At 46.8% G+C, this 22400-nt stretch overlaps 1 protein-coding gene across 1 annotated transcript in view; it reads left to right on the forward strand.

Moving 5' to 3' along the window:
• MCF2L2 (MCF.2 cell line derived transforming sequence-like 2) overlaps nt 1-19740 on the forward strand; it is a 230763-nt gene extending 211023 nt beyond the window's left edge. Inside the window, exons 27-29 of the mRNA XM_046658154.1 lie at nt 12242-12286; nt 15583-15671; nt 16055-19740. Coding sequence (XP_046514110.1) covers nt 12242-12286; nt 15583-15671; nt 16055-16168 — 248 coding nt within the window. The 3' untranslated portion in view covers nt 16169-19740. The remainder of the gene's footprint in view (nt 1-12241; nt 12287-15582; nt 15672-16054) is intronic.
• Nucleotides 19741-22400: the final 2660 nt, after the last annotated feature.

The following is a 22400-nucleotide window of genomic DNA, read 5'->3' on the forward strand; positions in this document are numbered from 1 at the left end:
TTTAAAAAATTTATGGATCATACTTTTGGTGTTGTGCCTAGGAAATCTTTGTCTAAAGGACACAAAGATTTTCTCCTATGTTCTCTCCTGGAAGTTTTATAGTTTAAGTTTTACCTTTTTAGGTCTCTGATCCGTTTTGAGGTTTTCTTTTCTTTTTTGCTATATGGTGTGAAGTGTGGATCAAAGTTCATTTTTTTGCTTATTGATGTCCAGTTATTCCATTATCATTTCCCCAATTGACTATTCACATAAGTGCACCAATTTCTGGATGTTCTATTCTGTTCTCTTGATCTATTTGTCTATCTTGACATCAGTACCTTACTATCTTGACTTACTGTGGCTGATAATAAGACTTAAAATAAGATCATTTGAGTCCTCCGATTTTCTTCTTCCTTTTTAAAGTTGTTTTGGCTAGTCTATATCCTTTATATATCTTAGATGTAGCTTGTCAATTTCTACCAAAAAAGCTTGCTGAGATTTTGATTGGGATTGTGTAAAATCTATAGCTCTATTTGTTAAGAACTGATGTCTTGGGCCAGCCCCATGGCCAAGTGGCTAAGTTCATGTGCTCCGCTTTGGGGTCCCAAGGTTTTACCAGTTCGGATCCTGGGCGCGGACCTCGCATCACTCATCAAGCCATGCTGAGGTGGCGTCCCACACAGCAGAGCCAGAAGGACTTAACAACTAGAATATACAGCTATGTACTGATGGGTTTTGGGGAGAAGAAGAAAAAAAAAGAAGATTGGCAACAGATGTTAGTGCAGGTACCAATCTTTAAAAAAAAAAATAAGAACTGATGTCTTAACAACGTTGAGTTTAATCTACGACTTTAACTGACTCACCCTTCCCTGCCCTGCCCCACAGGAAAAATACACACGTTTGTTATGAGGATATGATATTTATTTAGTTAACAATTCAGAAACACATTTCTCAAGTCCTCTTCAAGTCCTAGCACTGTGCTCCCTAGGTTGTGACAGGAAGGTAAAATCTACATAAGAAGCAGAACCAGACCTAGCATGTAGTTTAGATAAAAAGAAAAACCTTACTGAACTGAAAGACAGGCCCAGAGGGTCGTTCCAGTGCCTTCTGTTGTCAGACAGGCAGATGGAGGGTCAATTTCACACAACTTTTTGGAAGCAGAACTGGGTCACCTGAGCCTGAATCACCAAGCGGACTCTGATGAAATGTCCCCGGGACTGATGACAACAGCGAGGGCTCTAGGAATTCGGAGGGGCCTCCGGGCACTGTGCAAGGGAGCAGGAGTCGGGGGCTTGGGCTGGTTCCTGAGATAGGATGAGACTCCAGGGAGCAAATGCAGACTCAGGGGCATCAGCTCCCAGGGGAGGGAGGTCTCAAAGATTCCGAGATCAGGAATATCAGGACTTTACGTCTGTCTAGCACTTTACAAAGCTCTGGCACATACGACATTACCACCTCAGTTCATTTCTTCACCACCTTTAACCTGGGGTTGCTGAGCACAATAACTCTGGGCAAGGCACAGAGGGACTCCAGAACACGGGTCTCAAAGGTGACAGGAAGGACTCTGGCAGCCACTGAGGGATGTGGAGACAGGACCTCTGGAGACAGCTGGGCGGAAGGGACCTTGTGCCCAGAGAGAGTAACAGACTCAGAGGGCTTGGGCAGGGAAGAGTAGAGCGTAACCCGAGGGATGGGACACAGCAGCACAAGACAAGGAGGGAAGCAGGCACTGTGGTTTGGGACAGCCTCCTCATTTGAGGCCTGACCCCTGTGACCAGGAGGCCTAGGGAGACTGGGGGAAAGATCAGGCCCCCGGGGAAGGGCGCTGGCAGCAGGCAGCAGGCAGCTTTGTAGGGGCAGCGCAGTGCGGGGGGTGGGATCAAGGCAAAGCCCAGGCCTGGCAGAGGGCAGAGCATGAGACCAGAAATCAAGGCTGCAGGCCCATCCCCGAGACTGAGCAACTCATGCCAGTCACGTGGGTAATAAAAGGAGGACCCAGGAACCCCTGAAAACGACTGAGCTGCCTCTAAGGGAGCACGTTCAGTGATTATTGGGAGCCTAGCTTGAGAGGTTCATGGGTGGAGTGGAAGGAAATGAGATGAGAGGGAGGTGGGCCTCAAATGCTGGGCTGAGCAGTGTGGCCTGTATGCTGGTGTAGGCGGTGGGAGCTGCTGGAGGTCGGCATCCGGTGTCATTCTCATAGCTGGGTCAACACCTGAACAAAGAATGTGATTCTTATCACTATCCCTGAAACAACTGGTCTTTCCCTCACCAAGTCGTAGAATTTGGGTTCAGGTGGAAACAATGAGCACTTAATGGGCACAGTGTTTATTCCTTAATTCAGTATTACCGGAGCTAACTGGAAACTTGGATGGACCAGAATCAAGAACTCAGGGAACGCAACAGGATGGGTGGAGAGGGGGAGAGGACGCCAGGGCCCGGCTAGCCAGGACCACAGAAGTGGTTTCTGAATTACTAGCAAAATAAGACTAAGATCTACAGACTTCCATATATTTTTATAGTTTTCTCTCCATGTGTGTATAAAATCAATATGTAAAATCAGTTCAAACTGGCTTACATTTGACAGTGTTGATGCTTCTTTTAATTTCAGACAGAGAATCTACAGTTTGAAGCAAGTACTAGGTGTGTACTGATTTGGGTGTCAAATATTACAGATAGTGCATATTAATTCTACATGTTTGCCTGTATTGTCTTTTTTTTTTTTTTTTTTACCACTTAGCTTATTACAAGGGATTTCCAATTAAAGCAATATATCTATAAGCTCCCTGATCCCACTGCCAGCCTAGAGTCTTTTTCCTAAATGCTTGCTTGCTGTGTGGCCAGTTGAGGTAATACCCACCATTTTGAAATCCCCCTAATTGCCATTGCTTCTGGCTGTTTTCTTGAGCTTTCATATAAGAACCTCCGGTTCTAATCATATTTCCACCAGGCTGCCTGCCTCCTACTTTGTGGAGTGGGCAAACGTACCCGCTGATATTAACACGTTAAGCTTCCCTCACTCCACTCAGAGCTCTCTTGACTGTCATTCTTCCTCTCTTCATCCCTCCTTGTCTGGAAGGAAGATGCACTCACACTTCTTTCATGGTTAAGTTCTCACTGGTGCTCCTTACCACCTCTATTCCTGCCTACTTAGAAACTTTCTGTCCTGTAATTCCTCTCCCTGTCCAAGGCACTCAGGAGGCACCTGATAAATGCTTGTTGAATGAATCTGTAGACTGCAATCTGGTTCAGGTACAGGAGCCTACTTAGTTTTCCAAGGCTTATTTGGCCTGGTCCTCGTGGAGGCACCCCGAGCCTTAAAACAAAGAGATGACAGAGGCAGGAAGGGGTGAGGTCTGTGGCAGACAGCTGAGTCCCTCTTCCTCTTCTCTGCACCCACGCTCCCATGGCGGACTCTATTACAGCATTTAACGTGCTGTACTATAATTTTATGATGTGTTTAAGTTTTCCTCCCACTAGACCAGGAATTCCTCTAGGGCATGGAGGTTGTCTCATTAGTTTTAGCTTCCCTCGGGCTTCATATTATACAAGAGTGTGGTGCTGGGAAAAGTGTTCAGTAAATGTTGAGTGAATAAACAAATAAAAGAACTCATTGAATAATTACATTAGGCTAGCAAACTACTCTGCAAGCGGAGTCAGAGGGTGATGAGGTTTAGCTCAGGACACATCTTACTCATCTCAGACCTCCAGTGCCTAGCAGGAGTTTATTTGTTGAGCTAATCTAACTCAAAAGAGTTACTGTAATAGTTGGCATTTCAGGACAGGGGAGAGGGAAGGAGGGAGCTATAGTGAGTGAAGGAAATAGCTTTTAAGGGGTTAAAAAGGGATTCCTCCTTCTCACCTCTCCCACTTTAAGACCTGCAGCCAGTTAACAGCAGATGTGTTTTCCATCTGTGATTACACAGATGTTAACTGTGTGATCCAGGAGGTGGTGTCCCTTGAACATCCCCTTATTGAATGCAGTGCACAGAGCCGGGGCGGGTCCACGACTAAAGTGAAGGAGCAGGATGAAGCAGGTCCTTGAGAGTTTAGACCAGGAGGACCTGGGGTGAGCCAGCACCACTCCAACTGCTGTAGGGAGGAACGCATGCGCCATTCTTTCTGATGGTTCAGTGTTCATGTACATCTCTCTAAAGCAAAGGCACTGAAGTGGAATTTGTGCCCTGGATTGAAAATATGGAAAGAGCTACCAGTAGAAAGGAAGACCCAGTGCCCAGCACACATGGGATTAAAGGTAGGATCCAATGAGAGAGCGGAGCATGGAGGCAATGAGTGATACCAGCTGCTTAGAAGCTGAGGAAGGCATTGCCTGAGTCTCAGCCCTTCCTTAACTATGTGAGTGAGAAGAAAGGTATAAAATCTATTTCCTACTATTCATTTGTGTAGATCTAATTAGGCCAGAATTAAAATGAAAAGCAAATGTTTCGCCTTGTGAAGTGACTCCCTTTTTGGGAAAGCTGTCCTCTTAAGAAAATGGTTCAGAGCATTGCCAGAATGTCTCTGCTTGGGAAATAGATGATGGCACTTATTTCTTGCTCTATCCAGGATTTATAGATTTCACCTCCTTTCCAAGGTTTCCTTGGGAAGGCTTAGGAACCCTTGATCCAGGTATTTCCTCCCAAGACTTCAGCTCTAACTTCTCTGTGTGTCAGTTTTCTGGTAGGCAGAATTGGGTATGAGATCAAAAAGAAAAACTAGTGTGGAAGCATTTTTCTATTTTATATTTTAATTGTATCATAGATTATGTGTTTATGGGGTTTTGAATGTGCTGTTTTTATCATCTTTTTTTTCCCCTTGCCTATTTTAATTAAAGATAATAATTTCCAAAACATCTTCTACTTTATGCTTTTTCCACTGCCCATAATCAAAATCTTGGGAATTTAATATTTGAGATTTTGGTTTCAGACTATTATGTGATTAATTTAGTGGGACATGAAGTGTTCAGGCATATAATTTATTTAGAAAAGGCCTCCAGAAGCAATTTTATTTCAAAATACTTTTACTGAGCACCTACAGAGCATAAAAAGTCATTGAGGAAACGCACACAGACCCGTCCTGTTCCAGGGCAAAGCTAACTAATGTGGATTCCTTCTTCAGACTTCTAGCCCCTTGGATGCTTATAAGCATGAAATGGCAAATTAGCAGGAAGATGGTCATGTAATTAAGAGATTGGATGTTCCGTCTTGGTCAACAAATGTTAATAGCAATGCCGTTAATAGGGCAGTGATTCTCAGTTAGGGTGTATATGTGTTATAAAATTTTGTATTTGGAAAATTAAAAATGACCTATTTTCTTCTTAGTACAGACCAGAAAAAGTGAGGCTTGAGGGAAATCTTGGCTGGTGTGAGTTTATATAGTCCCTAAATTTTCTTTGCATGATAAGGCCTGTCTGTCTGTGGGGTGGAGCAGAATCTCTGGGAGGTATGAAACTTTTGGGTTTTGTTTTCTGTGGAGACTATGTATTGGCTTTTGAAAAACCTTTTTAAGAAAAGATAAATCAGATTTTCATCTCCTAAATATTGGCTTTATCCCCTAATCCTGTCTCTGATCAAGTCACATTCACTTCCTTTTCTATTTTGAAAAGCCCCAAATGAAGGAAGAACTCTGATAGTGGACCCCTCTTTCAGGGGGATCCTACAGATGAGTAAAATGTGTGTTGAGAATTCCCTGATAGGTTATTTATTTGACAGGTGACTCTTCAGATTATCAAGAACTATTAGAAAATTGAGCCTATCAGACTTATCTAGTTGTAAAGTATGTTTTGTTCTTGAGGCATTTGACTTCTTTTTCGATGTGCCAAGAACTCCTTAAAGAGACCTTTAAAAGACCCTTTGCTTGTGGACAGAAGGGTCAACATTGGCACAATCTACAAATTTGCAGCTATGAGCCAATTGATGGAGTTATAACTCCTCCTTCACCCAGAACATAAGGATGTGGATTGTCCAGATGCCTTTCTTTTTTTCCTTCTGCCTCTATCCTGCTAATTCAAGGTCATCAGACACCAAAGTGTGAGATGAGCATGCACGCACATGCATGCACACACCTTTGATCCTCGGAAAGCGGGCTGGTTTCCAGAGACAGAAAGATAATATGGGAAGGACTGTTAGGTGAATGTGAGCTTTGGTGACGTTTTCACTAATTAGATTCACAAAAACCAGTCAGCTCTTCAAAAGACTGGTTGACACCTCAAAAAACTCAGAGTTACATTGTGAAAAGTAGTAGAATACGTTGACACCACCAAATGCTGGTGAGGATATGGAGCAACAGGAGCTCTCATTCATTGCTGGTGGGAATGCAAAATGGTACAGTTTGGCAGTTTCTTACAAAGTTAAAGATAGTCTTACCCTATGGTCCAGCAATCACACTCCTTGGTATTTACCCAAATGAGTTGCAAACTCTGATACATCCATACAATGGGATATTTTTTCAGCAATAAAAAGAAATGAGCTATCAAGCCACAAAAAGACACGGAGGAAACTTAGATGCATATTGCTAAGTGAAAGAAGCCAGTCTGAAAAGGCTGCATCCTGTATGATTCCAACTATATGACATTCTGGAAAAGTCAAAACTGTAGAGAGTAAAAATATCAGTAGTTAGCAGGGGTTCGGGGTTGAGGGGTGGGCAGAGGATGAATAGGTGGAAGCCAGGAGATTTTTAGGCCAGTGAAACTATTCTGTATATTATTATAATGCTGGATACATGACATTATATGTGTGTCAAAACCTGTAGAACTGTGCAATGCAAAAAGAGAACCCTAATGTAAGCTATGGGCTTTAGTTAATAATGTATCAATATTGGTTTACAGTTGTCACAAATGTGCCACACTAATGCAAGATGTTAATAATAGGAAAAATTGTGTGGGGAGAGAATGGAGAGGGATTACATGGGAACTCTGTACTTTCCGTTCAATTTTTCTGTAAACCTAGAAACCTAAAAAAATCTTTCAATTTTTTTAAATTAAAATACCACCACACACACAGTAGTATAGCAGAGGCTATTGACACCTCGCCCAGATCCTTCTAATCAGGTATTTGCACCCACGGCCCAGCTGCTGTGAGTTTAGCTGCTAACATCTCACAGTTGTTCCCTTGTCAGAATTGCCCACAGCTGACCAGAGCTGCCCAGCCAGGAAATGCCCGAGAGGTCATAGCCTTCCTCAAGGGCAACTTACAGCAGCCAATGGTACAAAAGCCTGCCCCTCTGCCTCAAGACGGGACACTAGTGGTGCCATCCATGCTCTAGGGTTTCTCAGGGGATCAGGCTGGTGCTAGACTTCAGCTGAAGCCACGTCTTTGCTTGGTTCTTTTCTGCCCTGTCTTCTGCCCTCAGTGCCTTATAGGCTTCATCTGAAAGCCCTGTCTCCATGACTCACTTGCACAGTCTGCTCCTGGGAGAGCAGACCAAGACCGTTAGTACCAGGAGAGGTCCTAGAAAGGATGGGATTGTGGTGCTGGGTCACTTGCTGGCCTCATGGCAGTGAGGATCCCCTCACTGTGGTAGGTGGTGTTGAGAGTCCTGGTCCCCGGCCTGCTGTAGCAGTTCAGTTGCTAAGACCTTCACCTGTGGTGACCCAGGGTCAGATATTGGCAGAACGGATGCACCAGCTGGTGTAATGTTCCTTTCATTTGAGAAGTTTTGGGGGAAATATCAGCTATCAGGACCATGGAATTGGGAGTCTATTGCTAAGCACTACCAATGCATTGAGGAGAGTGAAGAAAGTGACAGGCTCAGATTAATCACCAATTTAAAGCACAATGAGAAAATCAGAGGACCTCCTTGCCGATGTTCACCCCCTTATCTCCCACAGCAGGGGGGCAGTGCTTGAGAGAAGGATGAATTCTCAGCTTAGGCAAGTCTGCTGCCTGATCACTTGGGGCTCCTGGAGCCAGTAGATGAGCAGGCAAGTTAGACCCCGATAGCGAGGATGTGGGACTCTCAAACTTGAAATGAGGATATCTAGGTGCATGCCCTCGATTCCCCTAGAATGGCAGAAGTGACCCACTCCCCCTTGTTGTGACATCGACCCTTCTCCTCCCCCTAAGATTATGCAGAAGCCTCAGATGAGACATACAAGACAATGCTTGCCCTTCTCAGGATCCGTCCCCACCTCCCTTCCTGACCCCTTCCAGAACAATAACTACCATCAATTTATAACTGATCTAACTGGGGAAGAGGCACATACACCTCTGGACATGAGCTCAAAATGTGAGGATCTTTGTGTGGTGCTTCAGCACCCACCAGAGAACATCCATTGCACAGAAGGTACCAAACAACTAAGGTGACTGGATGACTTGACCAGCAGGTGTCAGCCAGCTTCTTCCTTGGCACTCCAGTGCCTGCATAAATGGAGAAGCCTTGGCAGCAGAATGGGAGGCTGTGCATGGGCCCAGCAGTGTGGGCTCCCTGTCATCAAGACTGATCTAGCTACTGCCACCATTGACTGTCCAACCTTCCAGCACAGGGGTAGATGCTGAGCCCCTAGTTTGGTACTATTCCTTGGGGAGAACAGTTGATTTCATCAGACCCCTCCAGGCTGGAAAGTACAGTGACCCATCCTGAGCGGGGTTGACACATGTGTCTTTCATGACCACAGTGCCTCAGTCAGCATCACTATGTGAGGACTCACGTGGTGTCTGATCAACCGTAGAACATTGCTTTAGTGGAGGGACTCGCTCTATGCAAAAGGAACAGCTGTGGGCATATGACCACAGGACCTACCCACTGGTCCTACCCCACACTGCCCCATTCAGAGGTTGCCAGCCTCATAGAGCCATGGAACAGCCTCTTGAAGCAATTTGGATATGACACTGCAGGAATGGGGTGCTAACCTTCAGAATGCAGTATACGCTCTAAACCAACAGCCATTTTATGGCACCGTGCTCCCAGGAGGCAGAATATATGAATCTGGGAGTCAACAGAGGTCAAATGAGTTGTGACCGTATTCATTATTACACTCCTAGGCACCCAGAGGGGGAATTTGTCTTCTCCATCCCTGCAACTTTGGCCTGAGTGGGTCTAGAGGTCATGGTTCCCAAGGGGGGTATTTCCGCCAGGGGACATAGTAAGAGTCCTACTGGACGTAAATCTATGTCTGCTACCTGCTGCTGCAGTTGCTTCTTAGGTTGTACCTTTAAGTCATCATCTCCCTCCCACTCGTTCTAGATCCTTCTCCCCCTCCTCTGGCACTTCTGCTGGTGGCATGCATAGTGGGTGTCCCAGACTCTCGTCAGGCTATTGTTCTTTTACTTTCCATTTACAGTTGTAACTGGGCATGGGAATATTGGAAGATGTGCCAGTGGCTCACCTGAGCGCCAGACACCCTCCTCTCTGCCTCTATCAGGTAGCAGCTCCACCTCCTCCTGTTGATAAGGATCGGTTACTTCCTCCAGTGTGGCAACTGCCTTCTTTGCCTGCTGGTCTGCTGGCACGAGGACAAGGAGTGATAGGATTCCTCATGCCGGTAGCAATAGGGCCTGGGCGGGGGAAAGTGGTAAGGTGAGAATTCGCCTGAGAACCCAAGCAGTTTCGTGATGGGACAGCCACAGAACAGATGAGTATGCTATTTCTCATGCTATTGGTTAACAGAAAGGAGTTACGCTCATAGTATTTTACTAGCTTGGATTGTGCTGAGAATTCTGAACTCTGAATTCAGTTTTGTCCCTGACTTGCAAAGCTCTGGCTATTGAAAGATACATAAAACATGAAAACCATTCTGCCACAAAGGTAACAGAAGGAGAGCCTGTCTGCTAACCTCTGAGAGCCACAGGCCTCCGTGCAGGCCCAACTGTGGGGCCCTTGTCTGGTCCCTCAGCCTCTTGGGGATGGGGGTGCTGCTTTAATACCAATGAACCCTCTAATGTAGTACATAAGGGTTGTGTATTTGCTGATTTTTGCAGGATTTCCTCTCTGGCCTAGATAATTTAGTTACTTTCCTTATTTTTATTATTACTTTATTGTTATTCAAAATTATTTCATACACTGTCAGAATGAAGAAAATAAGTTCTAGCAGTCTTCTCTGGTGAGATTGTGGGTTATTTACTTTAATTAATTAATTAATTTATTAATTTATTGAGGAAGATTGGCCCTGAGCTAACATCTGTTGTCCATGTTCCTCTTTTCTTTTTCTCCCCAAAGCCCCAGCACATAGTTGTACATCTCAGTTGTAGGTCATTCTAGTTCTTCTATGTGGGATGCCACCACAGCATGGCTTGATGAGCAGTGCATAGGTCCTCACCCAGGATCCGAACCAGCAAACCCCAGCCACCAAAGCGGAGCACGTAAACTTAACCACTTGGTCACGGGCCAGCCCCTATGGGTTATTTTAGATATCTGACCAATTGGTTTTCACTATTTTAAGTTTCCTTTTCTGATTATAAAAAAAGAATACATAGGTAGATTGTCAAAAATTTAGAAAATACAGAAAAGTACACATAAAACTGCAAATTAGACATAACCAGACATAACCACTGTAAATATTTTAGGCCAGACTTTTTGTCTATAGAAATGCATGATTTTTTTTTCTTTAAATTGGAGCCATACTACACAAACAGTCTAGGGGGCTTTATATTTTAGTCTTACTGAAAAATTCCCATGAAGTCTCTGATGCAATGGGCAAGGCTTTGACTGAACCCAACTAGACACATCAACTTGTCCTCCACCTAACTACCTGTGGGCCTGTTGCCACCAGAGCATCTGTGTGCAGCTGGTTGCCGAGCTAGGAAGTGGTCTCCCAGTTGTGAAGTTTCTTTGACCTCAGCTCCTAGCAGCTCTGAAAGCATAAGACAGCAAGCTTAGACTGCCCTAGAAGCTGACAGGGACTTGGACACGTAAAATGCACTTAAAAAAAAGGGGTGTGGGTGGGAGGGGTGTTGCGAGAATACGTGGAATCTGAAAGCAAATAATTGAATGCTTAGGAGTGATTTGCTTCCTCTTGGCCAAAGACAGACCTTTGCAAAAGTAATGGACACTTCAGGTATAGACCAGACTAGACGTCTCGGTTTATACTCTGGGCCACCAAGCAAAAGATCCTAATTAAGCCCAGTACCCATGGAAACATCCTAGAGATCTCTCCTGTCATGAGCTCTGGTGAAATAACTGGGATGCATTAGGCGGAAAGTGACCCCTTGGGTTAACTCTTAGAAGGCACATAAAGAACCTGGTTAGCAGCACAGCACATTTAAGGGCTCAGCACTAAGGGCTTACAGACCCCAGCTCAAATTCAGCTCTCACCCTTTACATGAATTCGCCTCTGTGCTTAAGTTCTTTCATCATTTATTTCACAAAATGGAGGTAATACCATATAGTCTTGCTGTGAGAATTAAACGAGATGAAGCTCTTAGGCTGTGCCTAGATCGCTGTTCGCATATTATCATTAGCAACTGGTCCCCCACGTTCGCTTCTCTGCGGGAAGGGAAGGAAAGCCAGGGGCTCAGGCATTACTATACGGCGGCTCTCCACCCCAACCCCCCAGTGAAAATGATGAACTTTAGTTCCTGTGATAGAGACGGTCCTTAAAAAGTTTTGCATAATTATAAGGAACGGAGAAAAATCTAGTTTGAAAGAAAATAAAAGTAGTTTTGCCCATGTGAAATCTATGGGGTAAGAGCAGCTTCTGAACTAGTGGGATCTCCAGTGGTCCCTTTGTGCCATCTAGTGGACAGCAAGGGAAAAGCCATGATTTTGTCTTCAAAGTCCATTAATTTACCAAAAACATATACTATTCTGATGAGGATAACTTAAACTCACTAATGGGTTCACTGGTTAACAAATTTCATTCAGTTTTTTTTAAGGCAAAATAAAAACTTATAATTCTAAATACTGAGGGCTAAAACTAAATTCCCTAAACCATTTAGGATTGATGTGATGTGTGTTGTAAAGATCATCCACTGAGGGAAAAGAGAATACGCCCCAGTCCTTATCAGCACGAATTTTCACAGCCCACCTTTCCCATCCTTCTCGTCCTTCACCACTGCATATGCTGCTTCTGGCACATGGACTGGGAATGCCCCCGAGACTCAGGCCGGGTCTTCCCAACACAGCTGGACACTGGCTGGTACCAATTCTGCTCATTTTCCAAGAATGCAATGATCACTTAAAACTTTGCTGTAATCAAATTGATTACTTCTCAAGTGCCTATGTGTTTGGTTTGGTTTTCCTGGGTGTGTGTGTGTCTGTCTGTCTGTTTGCTCTGTGTTTCCTTTTAAAGTAGCTTATTACCTTTTTAACGTGTTTTCTCCCCCAGATGTTTATGAGGATGAAGACAATGGCAGACAGATCTCCCCCAAATGTGAGTAAGAATAGTACACGTGGAGCGCCTGAGCTGTTCTGAGAACTTCTCTGTAGTATTATCGTAATTACTATTAACTGTAATCATTATAGGTGTTACTTGTTAAATTCTTAGGATGTACCAGACATTTTACTTTATAAACATTTTTGCTAATCCTTACACCAACACTGCAAAATAGATCTTATGATCCCCATTTTAAAGATAAAGAAACTGATGCTCAGAGAGGTTAAGTGGCTTACCCAAGATCACACAGCTAGTGAATGAGGAGCAAGGTCAGAATTGCACTCAGGTCTGACCCACTCCAAAGCCCCTGCTCCTACCACCAGGCAATGGGCCTCTCATTTATTCACTCATGTGCTGGTGACCCCCCAGACCCTGGGCCCGAGATTCTGGGGAACCCTCAGTGCTGCCACCTCTGTAGTACCTAAGACTTAGTACCTGAGACTCTTAGTACCACAGAGCCCATGGCCAGTGAATGTAAGAAGGAATTAAATATGGAAATAACAAAAGTACAGAAAACGGCACACCCAGGGCAGATGCAGTTTGTCTCCCTCGAAGGGTCTTATGAGCAGATTGTGGGTGACACCACCTCCCACAGCCCCACTCCTCCTCTGTCTCCCAGAATAGAACACAATAGAACAGAATAGAATAGAATGGAATAGAATAGAATAGAATAGAACAGGACAGAACAAAATAATGGAACACAATAGATGAGAACATCACACATTGTAAGGTAGTATTGTTCCATAAACTTTTGTTTTAATTTTATAATGTATTTATGTGTCCACTGTGTTAGAATGTAAAATGTGCGCCTCCCTGTGGCTGCATTGTGAAGAGTATGGAAACCGCTTGCTCTAGACTAACCTGGGGGTCTCTGGGGCCCCAGGCAGCCCCCACCCTAGCCTGTGGTACCAGGGCCCAGGAGGCCACCTATGCTGACGGTCTTGACAGTACTGGGAGCATCACTCCTCTTTCCAGCTCAGGCAAATCCTTACCTGGAGTCAGGAAACAACCCAGATGACCCTGAAATAATGCGTTCAACCTGCCAAGCATGTGACAGCCCCTCTGTGCCAGCCCTGTGTGGGGCTGAAGTCCCCTCCTGCTCCTGCAGGGCCCACAGGAGAGGGGAGCAGCAGCAGCACCAGGTCATCAATTTACCCAGGTGCCACCTACCCCATGGAGTGGCTGGGCCTTGCTGTCAGGTCTCTCCGTTCCAGCATTGCCTCCCAGCCCTGCCCACCCCAGGCTGGGGGTGTCCTATGGCTGATGGAGGCCTCAGGGCCAGGCCTACCTCGGCCTCCTGCAGTGGCTCTCAGGTCCTTGGCACCCGGCATTGCCTGGGGCGCTGAGGCCGCGGACCCCGGGGACATGGCCCTTCCGTTCACGTGCTGGGTGGTCAAGGGCGTGCTTCTCCCTCCCTCCTTCACAGCCTTTTGGCAGGACTGCCACCCCTCCATCCTCACTGTCCGCCCCTGGATTAAGGGGCCCAGGTGGGATTACAGTCCAAAAGAGGCATCTTTGGGGGTGACTGTGGATGCCCCAAGTCACATCTGGAGGAGGGCGGTGGGAGGCACCTCCCTGAGCCATTTCTCCCCCGCCCTCCCCGCCTCACCCCTACCACGTCCTGGGAGCTGAATTGAACAGGCTTTGCTTCAGTCTGAGAGGACTGTGTCCCTCTGCCCAGAAACCCTCAGGCTCATGTGGGGTTTCTGGAGGCCTCAAGGAGGGGGCTGCCTGGCTGCCCCTGATATTGAACCTGAAATGAGTTCGCTCACCCATTGCGCAGCAAGCCAATCTCTGACACTGGGGGTAGTGGAAGAAAGTAGGAATTTTATTATTGCACAGTGCTGAGCAAGGAGAGGGGCAGCTAACACTGAAATCCCAAACTCCTTGAAAAGCTAAAAGGAAGGATTTTTATCTGGGGTTTTAGGTAGGGGAGGGGGAGCCATATGGCCTTGCTGGTTGGAGCTTTCCCACCAGCCTGTCTTTGGCCTTGAGACTACTTGCAGAGAGGAGGGAGCCCTTGACCTTGCTGGTCAGCAGCTTTCCCACCAGCCTGTAGAATCCAGATGCTTATGCTTGGTGGTGTCTGTCTCCATGGAGGATAGTGGATTCTGAAGCCAGGAAGCCAGGGAGTAAGCAGGGAATGAGTGTTTTGGTTTTAACCCTACATATGCTGGGTTACTTGTAGGGGAACAGGTATCAGGGCAGGTCCCCCCCCCCCCCCCCCCCCCCCGCCCCGTGTTGCTCAAACAGACCTGCTCTGGGGAGGTCCCGGGCCCCAGAAGCAGCCTAGGGGCCTGTGGGCAGCACCTGTGGGTTGCCACTTGCTCACCGCCTGCTTCTGAGACAACTGTGCCCAACAGCAGGCTCCTCCTGCTCCCTCTCCTCGGCCATTTCCCTGCCCAGAATGCCCTCCCTCCCCACCCCTTCCCACCTTCAGGGCCTCCCCCCACCCTCCCCTGAATTCTCCCCCAGGAGAAGCTCTCTCCACCGGCTCAGGTTCCTGCAGGATGGATCACTCCCTGACCTGCAGCTGGGGCAGCCTCGCCTGCCGCCTCCCTGCGCTGACTGGGGAGCAGGGCGCAGCAGAGACACCGTCTGACTTAGCGTGTGGGGTAAAGAGCAGGAATGCTACAGGATCCCGCAGCAGTGCTTACAGGCCAGGGAACTGGGCCTAGTGAGCATCCCCTCTCATCTCAGTTTCTCGGCTGTAAAATGGGGCTGAGGCCCTTACAGGGTTGTGTGAGACTAGACTTTGACAAACGGCTGACATCCCGGCAGGCCCAGAGCAGCCGACTGATTGGTTAATGAATCAATTCTCTGGAGAGAGGCAGCATGTGCTCCTCCCTCTGGTTTTCCCACGGGGAGAGCATGACACACGGCAGGGGCTGCCAACGAGATGGGAGATGGGCAGTAATCAGGGCAGAGGAACTGAGGCGGGGAGAGAGGAGGGTGGGAAGGAAGAAGGAAGGAGGGAAGGCAGGACGGTGGTCAAGCACAAAAGACAATGAGCGTTTTCTTGGAGGACAAGAAGGTAGGGCCATGAACACCCTGCAGACACGTCTTCTCAGTCAGAGTTAGAGGATCTTGAGCTGCGAAAGGGAACCTGGAGATCAACCCCCCACCCCCACCCCCAGGTGAAGCAGCCCAGGTCCTGGGGGGCAGGGTTAGAGATGGGAGAATGGCTTCCTCCGACAGACACTGCCTGCTACATCCTGCCATGGGCAGCAGGGCTCCCCCTCCCACCCCCTAGCCCCCACAGCGGGCCCAAATTCTTGCCTTCTTTCCCCAAGGCTGCTCCGGCAGGGAGTTTGTCTCCGTGGAAACTTTTGACGATTGCGAAGGTGCAGAAGATATGGAAAAGGAGAGCAGTGCTCTGAGTGTAATTTATTTCCTTCTTCCCTCTTTCATACTCTCCCTCTTTCCTAGTCATCAGCTTCTCCTGCCTTCTCTTCCGCTCCCGCTTCCCCCTCCCTCCTGTTCCTGATTCTCATCCGTAAGGATTTGGCCTAATCCGGGAGGCTGAGGTCACTGGCTCTGCAGAGTGGCTCAGCCCCTCCCAACCCAGCATGCCCCACATCACTCATTTCCTTAGCAAAGCACCAGTTTCTGGTCATGACTAGGGGGCTCCTGCTGGGATCCTCAGTGACCCGGTGGAGAGCTGGGGTGGGCCCTGCCCTGCCAGTGGGAATAGCCCTGTGTCCCGGGCCGGGGCACCCCCGCACTGCTAACTCTGAGGGTGCACCACTGTCCCCTCCCTTCCAGCTCTCGGGACTTTTCCAGTTGGACGACAGTTATGAAGGCTGTTCCTCCAAATCTGCTCTGGAAACGGGAGAAAGCATCCAGGGAGAGAGAGACGACGATGAAGAGGAAACCTGAGTGTGAAAGAGGAAAGGACAGTAAGCGAATGTCAGCCATGGCTTCTCTGACTTTCTTCTTGGAATTTCGGGGCAACAAACAAAACTGAGGAGAGCTTGGGGTGTCCACTCGCTTGCTCGCCCCTGGGGGAGACGACTAGTTTCTGGGCAAAAGCAGTGCGGGCGAGGGAAGGATGCCCGAGGCCCCCCTCCCCAGAGAACTGACACTTGTTCGCGACACCCGCGGCTCCCCGGCTCCGCCGCGCCGCCCCAGGCCGTCCTCATTCCGGGGACAGGCTGCTGGGGCGCCGAGGCCGGGCCCACCCTTAAGCAGAAAGCAGCAGACGGGCCTCGGAGCCCGCGGACCCGCCGCCGGGGCAGGGGGCGCAGGGCAGCTTTCCGGAGCCTCAGGAGCCGCCCACGTCCCGCCCGCGGAGCCCACCCATCCTGGCGCCGGCCGCGGAGACCCTCGGCTGCGTGCCCGCGCCTGCGCAGGCGGTGGAGCCCCCTCCTGGAGGGCTGAGGCCAGGGTTTGTCAACGTTGGCACTTTTGACCCGGCCGGATCGTTCTTTGTTGTGGGGGCTGTCCTGTGCATTGTAGGATGTTTAGCAGCATCCCTGACCTCTACCCACTAGATGCCAATAACTCCGCCGCCCACTCGCCCAAATTGTGACAATCAAAAATGCCTTCAGACGTTGCCTAATTTCTCCTGGGGTGGGGTTTGAGGGGAAATGGGTTGAGAACCTCTTATCGAGCCTTGGTGGAGCCTGAGCGACTCAAACCCAACATGGGCCGAAGACTGCCCCCACCCCTACCCGGCGTTCTTCCTCCCCCCCCCCCCCCCCCCCCCCCCCCCCCCCCCGCCCGCCCGCCCCCCTCCCCCGGGAGAATGTTCAAGTGATGCTTTTATTACTTTGTTCCAGGGTTGTTTCGTTTCAGAGCAGGTTGGTTACAAGTTAACTTATGAGATATTTAGGTTATATTATCCTAGTTACTTAGAGTTACTTATGCTGAGTTATTTATTTTAGTTATTTTATGTTTTGGGTTACTTTTATGTAGTTAGTTTTTAAAGGTTTTTTTTGTGGTTTGGCGTTAAACTAGTTCACTTTTAGTTATTTCATTTTGAACATATTTTCTGAATTTTTTAATTTTCATAGTTGTTGAGTTATATTCGGAGTTACTTATTCTCAGTTTTTTCTTTTCAATTGTGTCTTTGCCATTTAAAATTTTTTTTCTGTTCTGTATTTTTTCTTATTCCATTTGCAGATTTATTTATTTTCCGGATTATTTAGTATTTAGTATTAGAATTACTTAGTCTATCAGTCAGGATTCAGTCAAGAGAGAGACACCATACCAGTTACTTTAACAGAGAGAATTTAATATAAAGAATTGTTATTCAGCTATTGGAGACTTTAAAAGGAAAACAAAAGTGATAATAAGATGTCATGGAGATTTTAACTGCAAGAAGCAGCTGCCAGCCCAAGGCTGAGGGAACAAAGGGAGGAGGTTGGAGGTGGCCTGTGTGGCTCAGGCGCTCCCTCTGAGGAGGAGGCACTGCCCGGTGGGACAGGAGCCCCAGGAGCTCGAAGGCCTTGGGGATCTGGATGCAGAACTCTGAGGGGGGGCCCTGCCAGCTGGTGCTGGTGTCTGAGGAGGTGTGATGAGGCTGATTATGGAAGTGTTGGGAGAATGGCAAACTGCAGCTACTGGAACCAACTGTTGCTGTCAGGGTGAAGAGCAGTTGCTAGGGGAATGCTGACAGGAACCTGGGCACACAGGGTCCCTCTCCTCTCCTCCAACCTCTGGTCAGTCTGCGCGATGGGCCAAGCCTGACCGGGAGCAGCTGGCAAAGGAGGCAAGTGGCCCCACACCAGGACGCAGAGAACAGAAGGGCGGGCTGGAAGCTGAGAAATCATAGCCAATAACCAGCACTCTGAACTCTGGAGTTACTTGGTTTTAGAGTTAGTTTTGGGTTTAGTCAGTTTGGGAATTGTTAGGGTCACTTTTCAATGGACATGGGATCTGGCTCAATCTTCGGTCTCCTGATGTGTTTCTGGAATTGAGTGGGTCAACAAACACCGAGAGGAGTGGCTCCCATGAGACTCGAGAAAACCACTTTAGAGTTTAAGAAAAACAGAAATAAGTGTCTCACTTTGTTCATAAAGAAGCCCTTTGAATGCATGACCAAAAAAGGGCAGAGACTAAGGGACAGGCTGTCAGGGAGGGGCTCCTTGGCACCATTGTCCAGCAGAGTGTTTGAAATTTTTCAGAAAGTTCAGCTATGTTGCGCGGCCACCCTCTCATGCCTCCTCTCCTAACAACAAAGTATCTTTCTTGATAGAGTGAGTTTCAAGTTTGTAGACTACGATATTTATTATTTGCACAATACAATAAAGTTTTCCCCAAATCTATAAGAAATTTTATTTCCTTCTACCTGAATTATTTTCCAACCGACATTCTTCCATTTGACTGTAAGAACATTTATTTATTTGTGTATGTATTCACTCATTTCATTCAACACCCATTTCCTGAGCAACCCCGTCATAAGGAAGGTGCTGGCACCGGGAGAGACCAGGGAGGTACAAAGGTGAGTGAGAAGCTCTCAGTCCGGTTGGGGGAGACAGACATGGAAACAGATCATCACAACATGGTGTGACAAGTAGTATGGGGGCTCAGAACCCTGCCACTGACTCTTCGTGATGCAGTCAGGGAAAGGGGGATGTCTGAGCTGGGTCTCCTGGAGCAAGCATTTTGTCCAGGTGAGAAGAAGGAGAAGGGCGTCCTGGTCTTGCACAGGCCCAGAGGCGCGGAGGAGCCATGCACGGCAGGGAGGATGCATTGACAGAGCTCGCCGGGCCACAGGGTTCAGAAAGGCGCTAACATTAAGGGCTGGCCCTGGTGCTTGGCAGACATGGCCTCATTTGGACCCCACAGCCAGTATTCTCATACACTATTGGTGAGAGTGTAAATTAGTGCTAGCTTTTTATAAGACAATTTGCAACAGCTATCAAAATTTTAAAATATGTATATGATTTGATCCAGCAATTCCACTTTTGGGATTTATTTTAATGATATACAAATGAACAAAGATATGTGTACAGGTGTCCATTTTAACATTAGTTTTAATGGGAAAACAAGTAGTGGGAGATGGGGAATACCCGAATGTCTGTGATAGTGTTAAAATTTACCCCCAAATTGATCCTCCTCCCTTCAAAGAGTGGAGTCAAATTACCCTCCCTTTGAGTGTGGGCTGTACTCGTGACTCTAATAAATAGAATGTGGTGGAAGTGATGATAATAGACTTTCAAAACTGGGTTATGAAAAGCATTTTGGCTTCTTCCTCATTCTCTCTCGGATTACTCACTGTGGAAAAAGCCAGCCACCATGTTGAGAGGATACTGAAGCAGCCCTATGGAGAGACCCGTGTGGCAGGAGCTGAAGCCTTTCGCCAACAGTCCTGTGAATGAGCCACTTTGGCAGTAGATGCTCCAGCCCTTCAAATGGCCTCTGCTCCAGCTGATGTCTTGGCTGAAACCTCATGAGAAGCCTGGACCCAGAAGAACCCAGCTAAGCTGCTCTTGAATTCATTACTAGAGAACCATGAGATAATAAATGTTTGTTGTTTTAAGCTACTAAGTTTTGGGGTCATTGTTAAGCAACAACAGATAACAAATATAATATTAAATAATAAAAAGCTGGTTAATAAAGTGTTGTGCTGACATATACTGGAACTCTATGAAGCTGTTAAAAATAATATCTTCTGCTTGAGATGTAGAAAACTAGAAAGAGTTCCATCCCCACATCTGCAAGATGATAAAATCTGGAAAATATGCAAATTCACAACTTTTCTTGAATTCATGAGAGAGCTGAGTTCACAAGGCAACTGTCTAACCTGAAATGGAAGGAAAGAGAAATGGGACTCAGCACTTGCCTGCCTGGGGCAGGCACTGCCATCCATACACTGGGAGGGAGAATTCAGCTAAAATTGTTAATAGTCTAGTGTGGTTTGCGAGAGAAAATAGAAATCCCGGGGACCAGAGACATAAGGGAAATTTGCATCCACTTGCAGACTTTTCTCCAATGACCTCGCTGGGCACTCACAAAAAAAAGGTTAGCAAGAGTCCTGGGAAAGCCTCCTTCCTGGCACAGACCCAGGGATGGGGAATATCCATTGCTCTGGGAAAGGTATGAAAGTATGCTCAGAGGCTATTGCCCCATCTCTCCCACAGAACAAAAACAGAGCCAACTGCTGGAGGAAGGGCAAGAAACATTTACACCCTTAGGGGGCTGGTAAATCCAACTGCAGCTGGGGAAAGATAACAGAATAAAAACCAAACCTCTGATCCTGCGGGGCAGCAGGAATATGTGCTGGGCCCAGAAGTACTGCTGAGGGAGGGACAGAAATGCTTTGAAGGTCACACCCCAAAGACCCAGGGACATAGTGCCTACGGGACGGAGATGTGGCAGAACAGAGCACCTTACCTCTCAGCCTCCTCCCCTCCCCCAAACACCAGGCTGACTAGCAGCATTGACTAACAAGTAACAGAGGAATACTGCCTGCTGGCAGAGCTACCAGAGCACGGAGAGACTCTCCAGCATACTGCAGGGAAACCTAAAGCTGAGAGTGGAGCAGAGACTGAGAGAAACATTTGGGCAAACAGGCCATGCTCTAAGCACAGGTGACACCTGAGGAATTTGAGGTGTGTGGTGTACTTAGGGTAACTATAACAGCAACAAACCCAAGGATCGACACAGAGGAACGAAGGCTGCAGGAAATGGGAATCACATGAGTCAGCATGGCAGCTTTTTCCCCTTATTATTTACATCTCTTTAACAGATAATTGACTGTTTAAATAAAAAGTAATAACGATGTGCTGTGGAGTTTATAACATATGCAGAATTAAAATGTGTGAAAACAAGAGAGCAGAAGCCAGGAGGGGAGAAACTGAAGTATGCTTTTGTAAAGTTCCTATGTTATATGTGAAGTGGTATGAAATCGTTTGGAGGCACACTGTGATATCTTAAAGATATACTAAATAAAGTATAAGTTTATATACTATAAACTCTAAAGCAAACACTAAAATAACATGACAGAGTTACAACTAATAAGCCAACAAATGAGATAAAATAGAATTTTAAACATACAACTAATCCAAGTGTTGGCAGAACAAAAGGAGAAATGAAACTAAGAACAGACTGGAAAAATAGAAAACAATTGTCAAGATGGTAGATATAAACATAACCATATCGATAATCATAGGGCCTAAATACCCCAATTAAAAGGGAGTGATTGTCAAATTGGATATTAAAAATAAGATTGCCCTGTGGCCTACAAGAAACCCACTTTAGGTATAAAAACACAAAAAGGCTAAAAGTAAAAGGATGGATGGGGCTGGCCCCGTGGCCGAGTGGCTAAGTTCATGAGCTCCGCTTCCGGGGCCCAGGTTTTTGCCAGGTTGGATCCTGGGCTCAGACATGGCACCGCTCATCAAGCCATGCTGAGGCGGCATCCCACATGCCACAACTAGAAGGACCCACAACTAAAATATACAGCCATGTACTGGGGGCCTTTGGGGAGAAGAAGGAAAAATAAAAAATAAAAATAATAAAATCTTTAAAAAAACAAAGAAGTGAAAGGATAGAAAAAGATATGTCAAGACTAATCAAAAGAAAGCCAGAATGACTATTGTCGACCTTAAACAAATAGCCAGTTATTTCTCCAGCAAAAATGGGTTTATTCAGCATCAGCAAAGAATTGTAATTCCTGGTATGCGACCATGGCAAGCCATGTGCAAGTGCTCTGCGAGAAGGGGAGGAGAAAGTCTTTTATAGAGGGGAAAAGGAAGTTGGAAGGACTATTGTAAACAAAGAGTTCAGAGGTGTAGGGGCGTTTCATTGACTCAGTAGTGACAATCTCTCATTGGCTGAGCTTCTTGCCAATCAAGAAGAGGAAGTCTTTCTTCTTCCTGTTGGGCTCTGGTATCACCATACGGCATGAAAACTCCCTCTGTTGGCCTCTGGACTCTAATTTTAGGAGGTTTCTGTTTACTCATTTTCACACTATGTTAATATAAAACAAAGTGGGTCTCGGAATAAGACTATGACCAAAAATAAAGAAGATCATTTAAAAATGATAAAGTGGTTAATCCTTCAAGAGGACATACCAATCCTAAATGTTTTATACTTCAATAACAGAGCTTCAGAATACACAAAGCAAAAACAGAACTGCAAAGAGAAATAGACAAATCCACAA

The sequence above is a fragment of the Equus quagga genome, chromosome 4, assembly GCF_021613505.1.
Source record: "Equus quagga isolate Etosha38 chromosome 4, UCLA_HA_Equagga_1.0, whole genome shotgun sequence".
Classification (NCBI taxonomy): domain Eukaryota; kingdom Metazoa; phylum Chordata; class Mammalia; order Perissodactyla; family Equidae; genus Equus; species Equus quagga.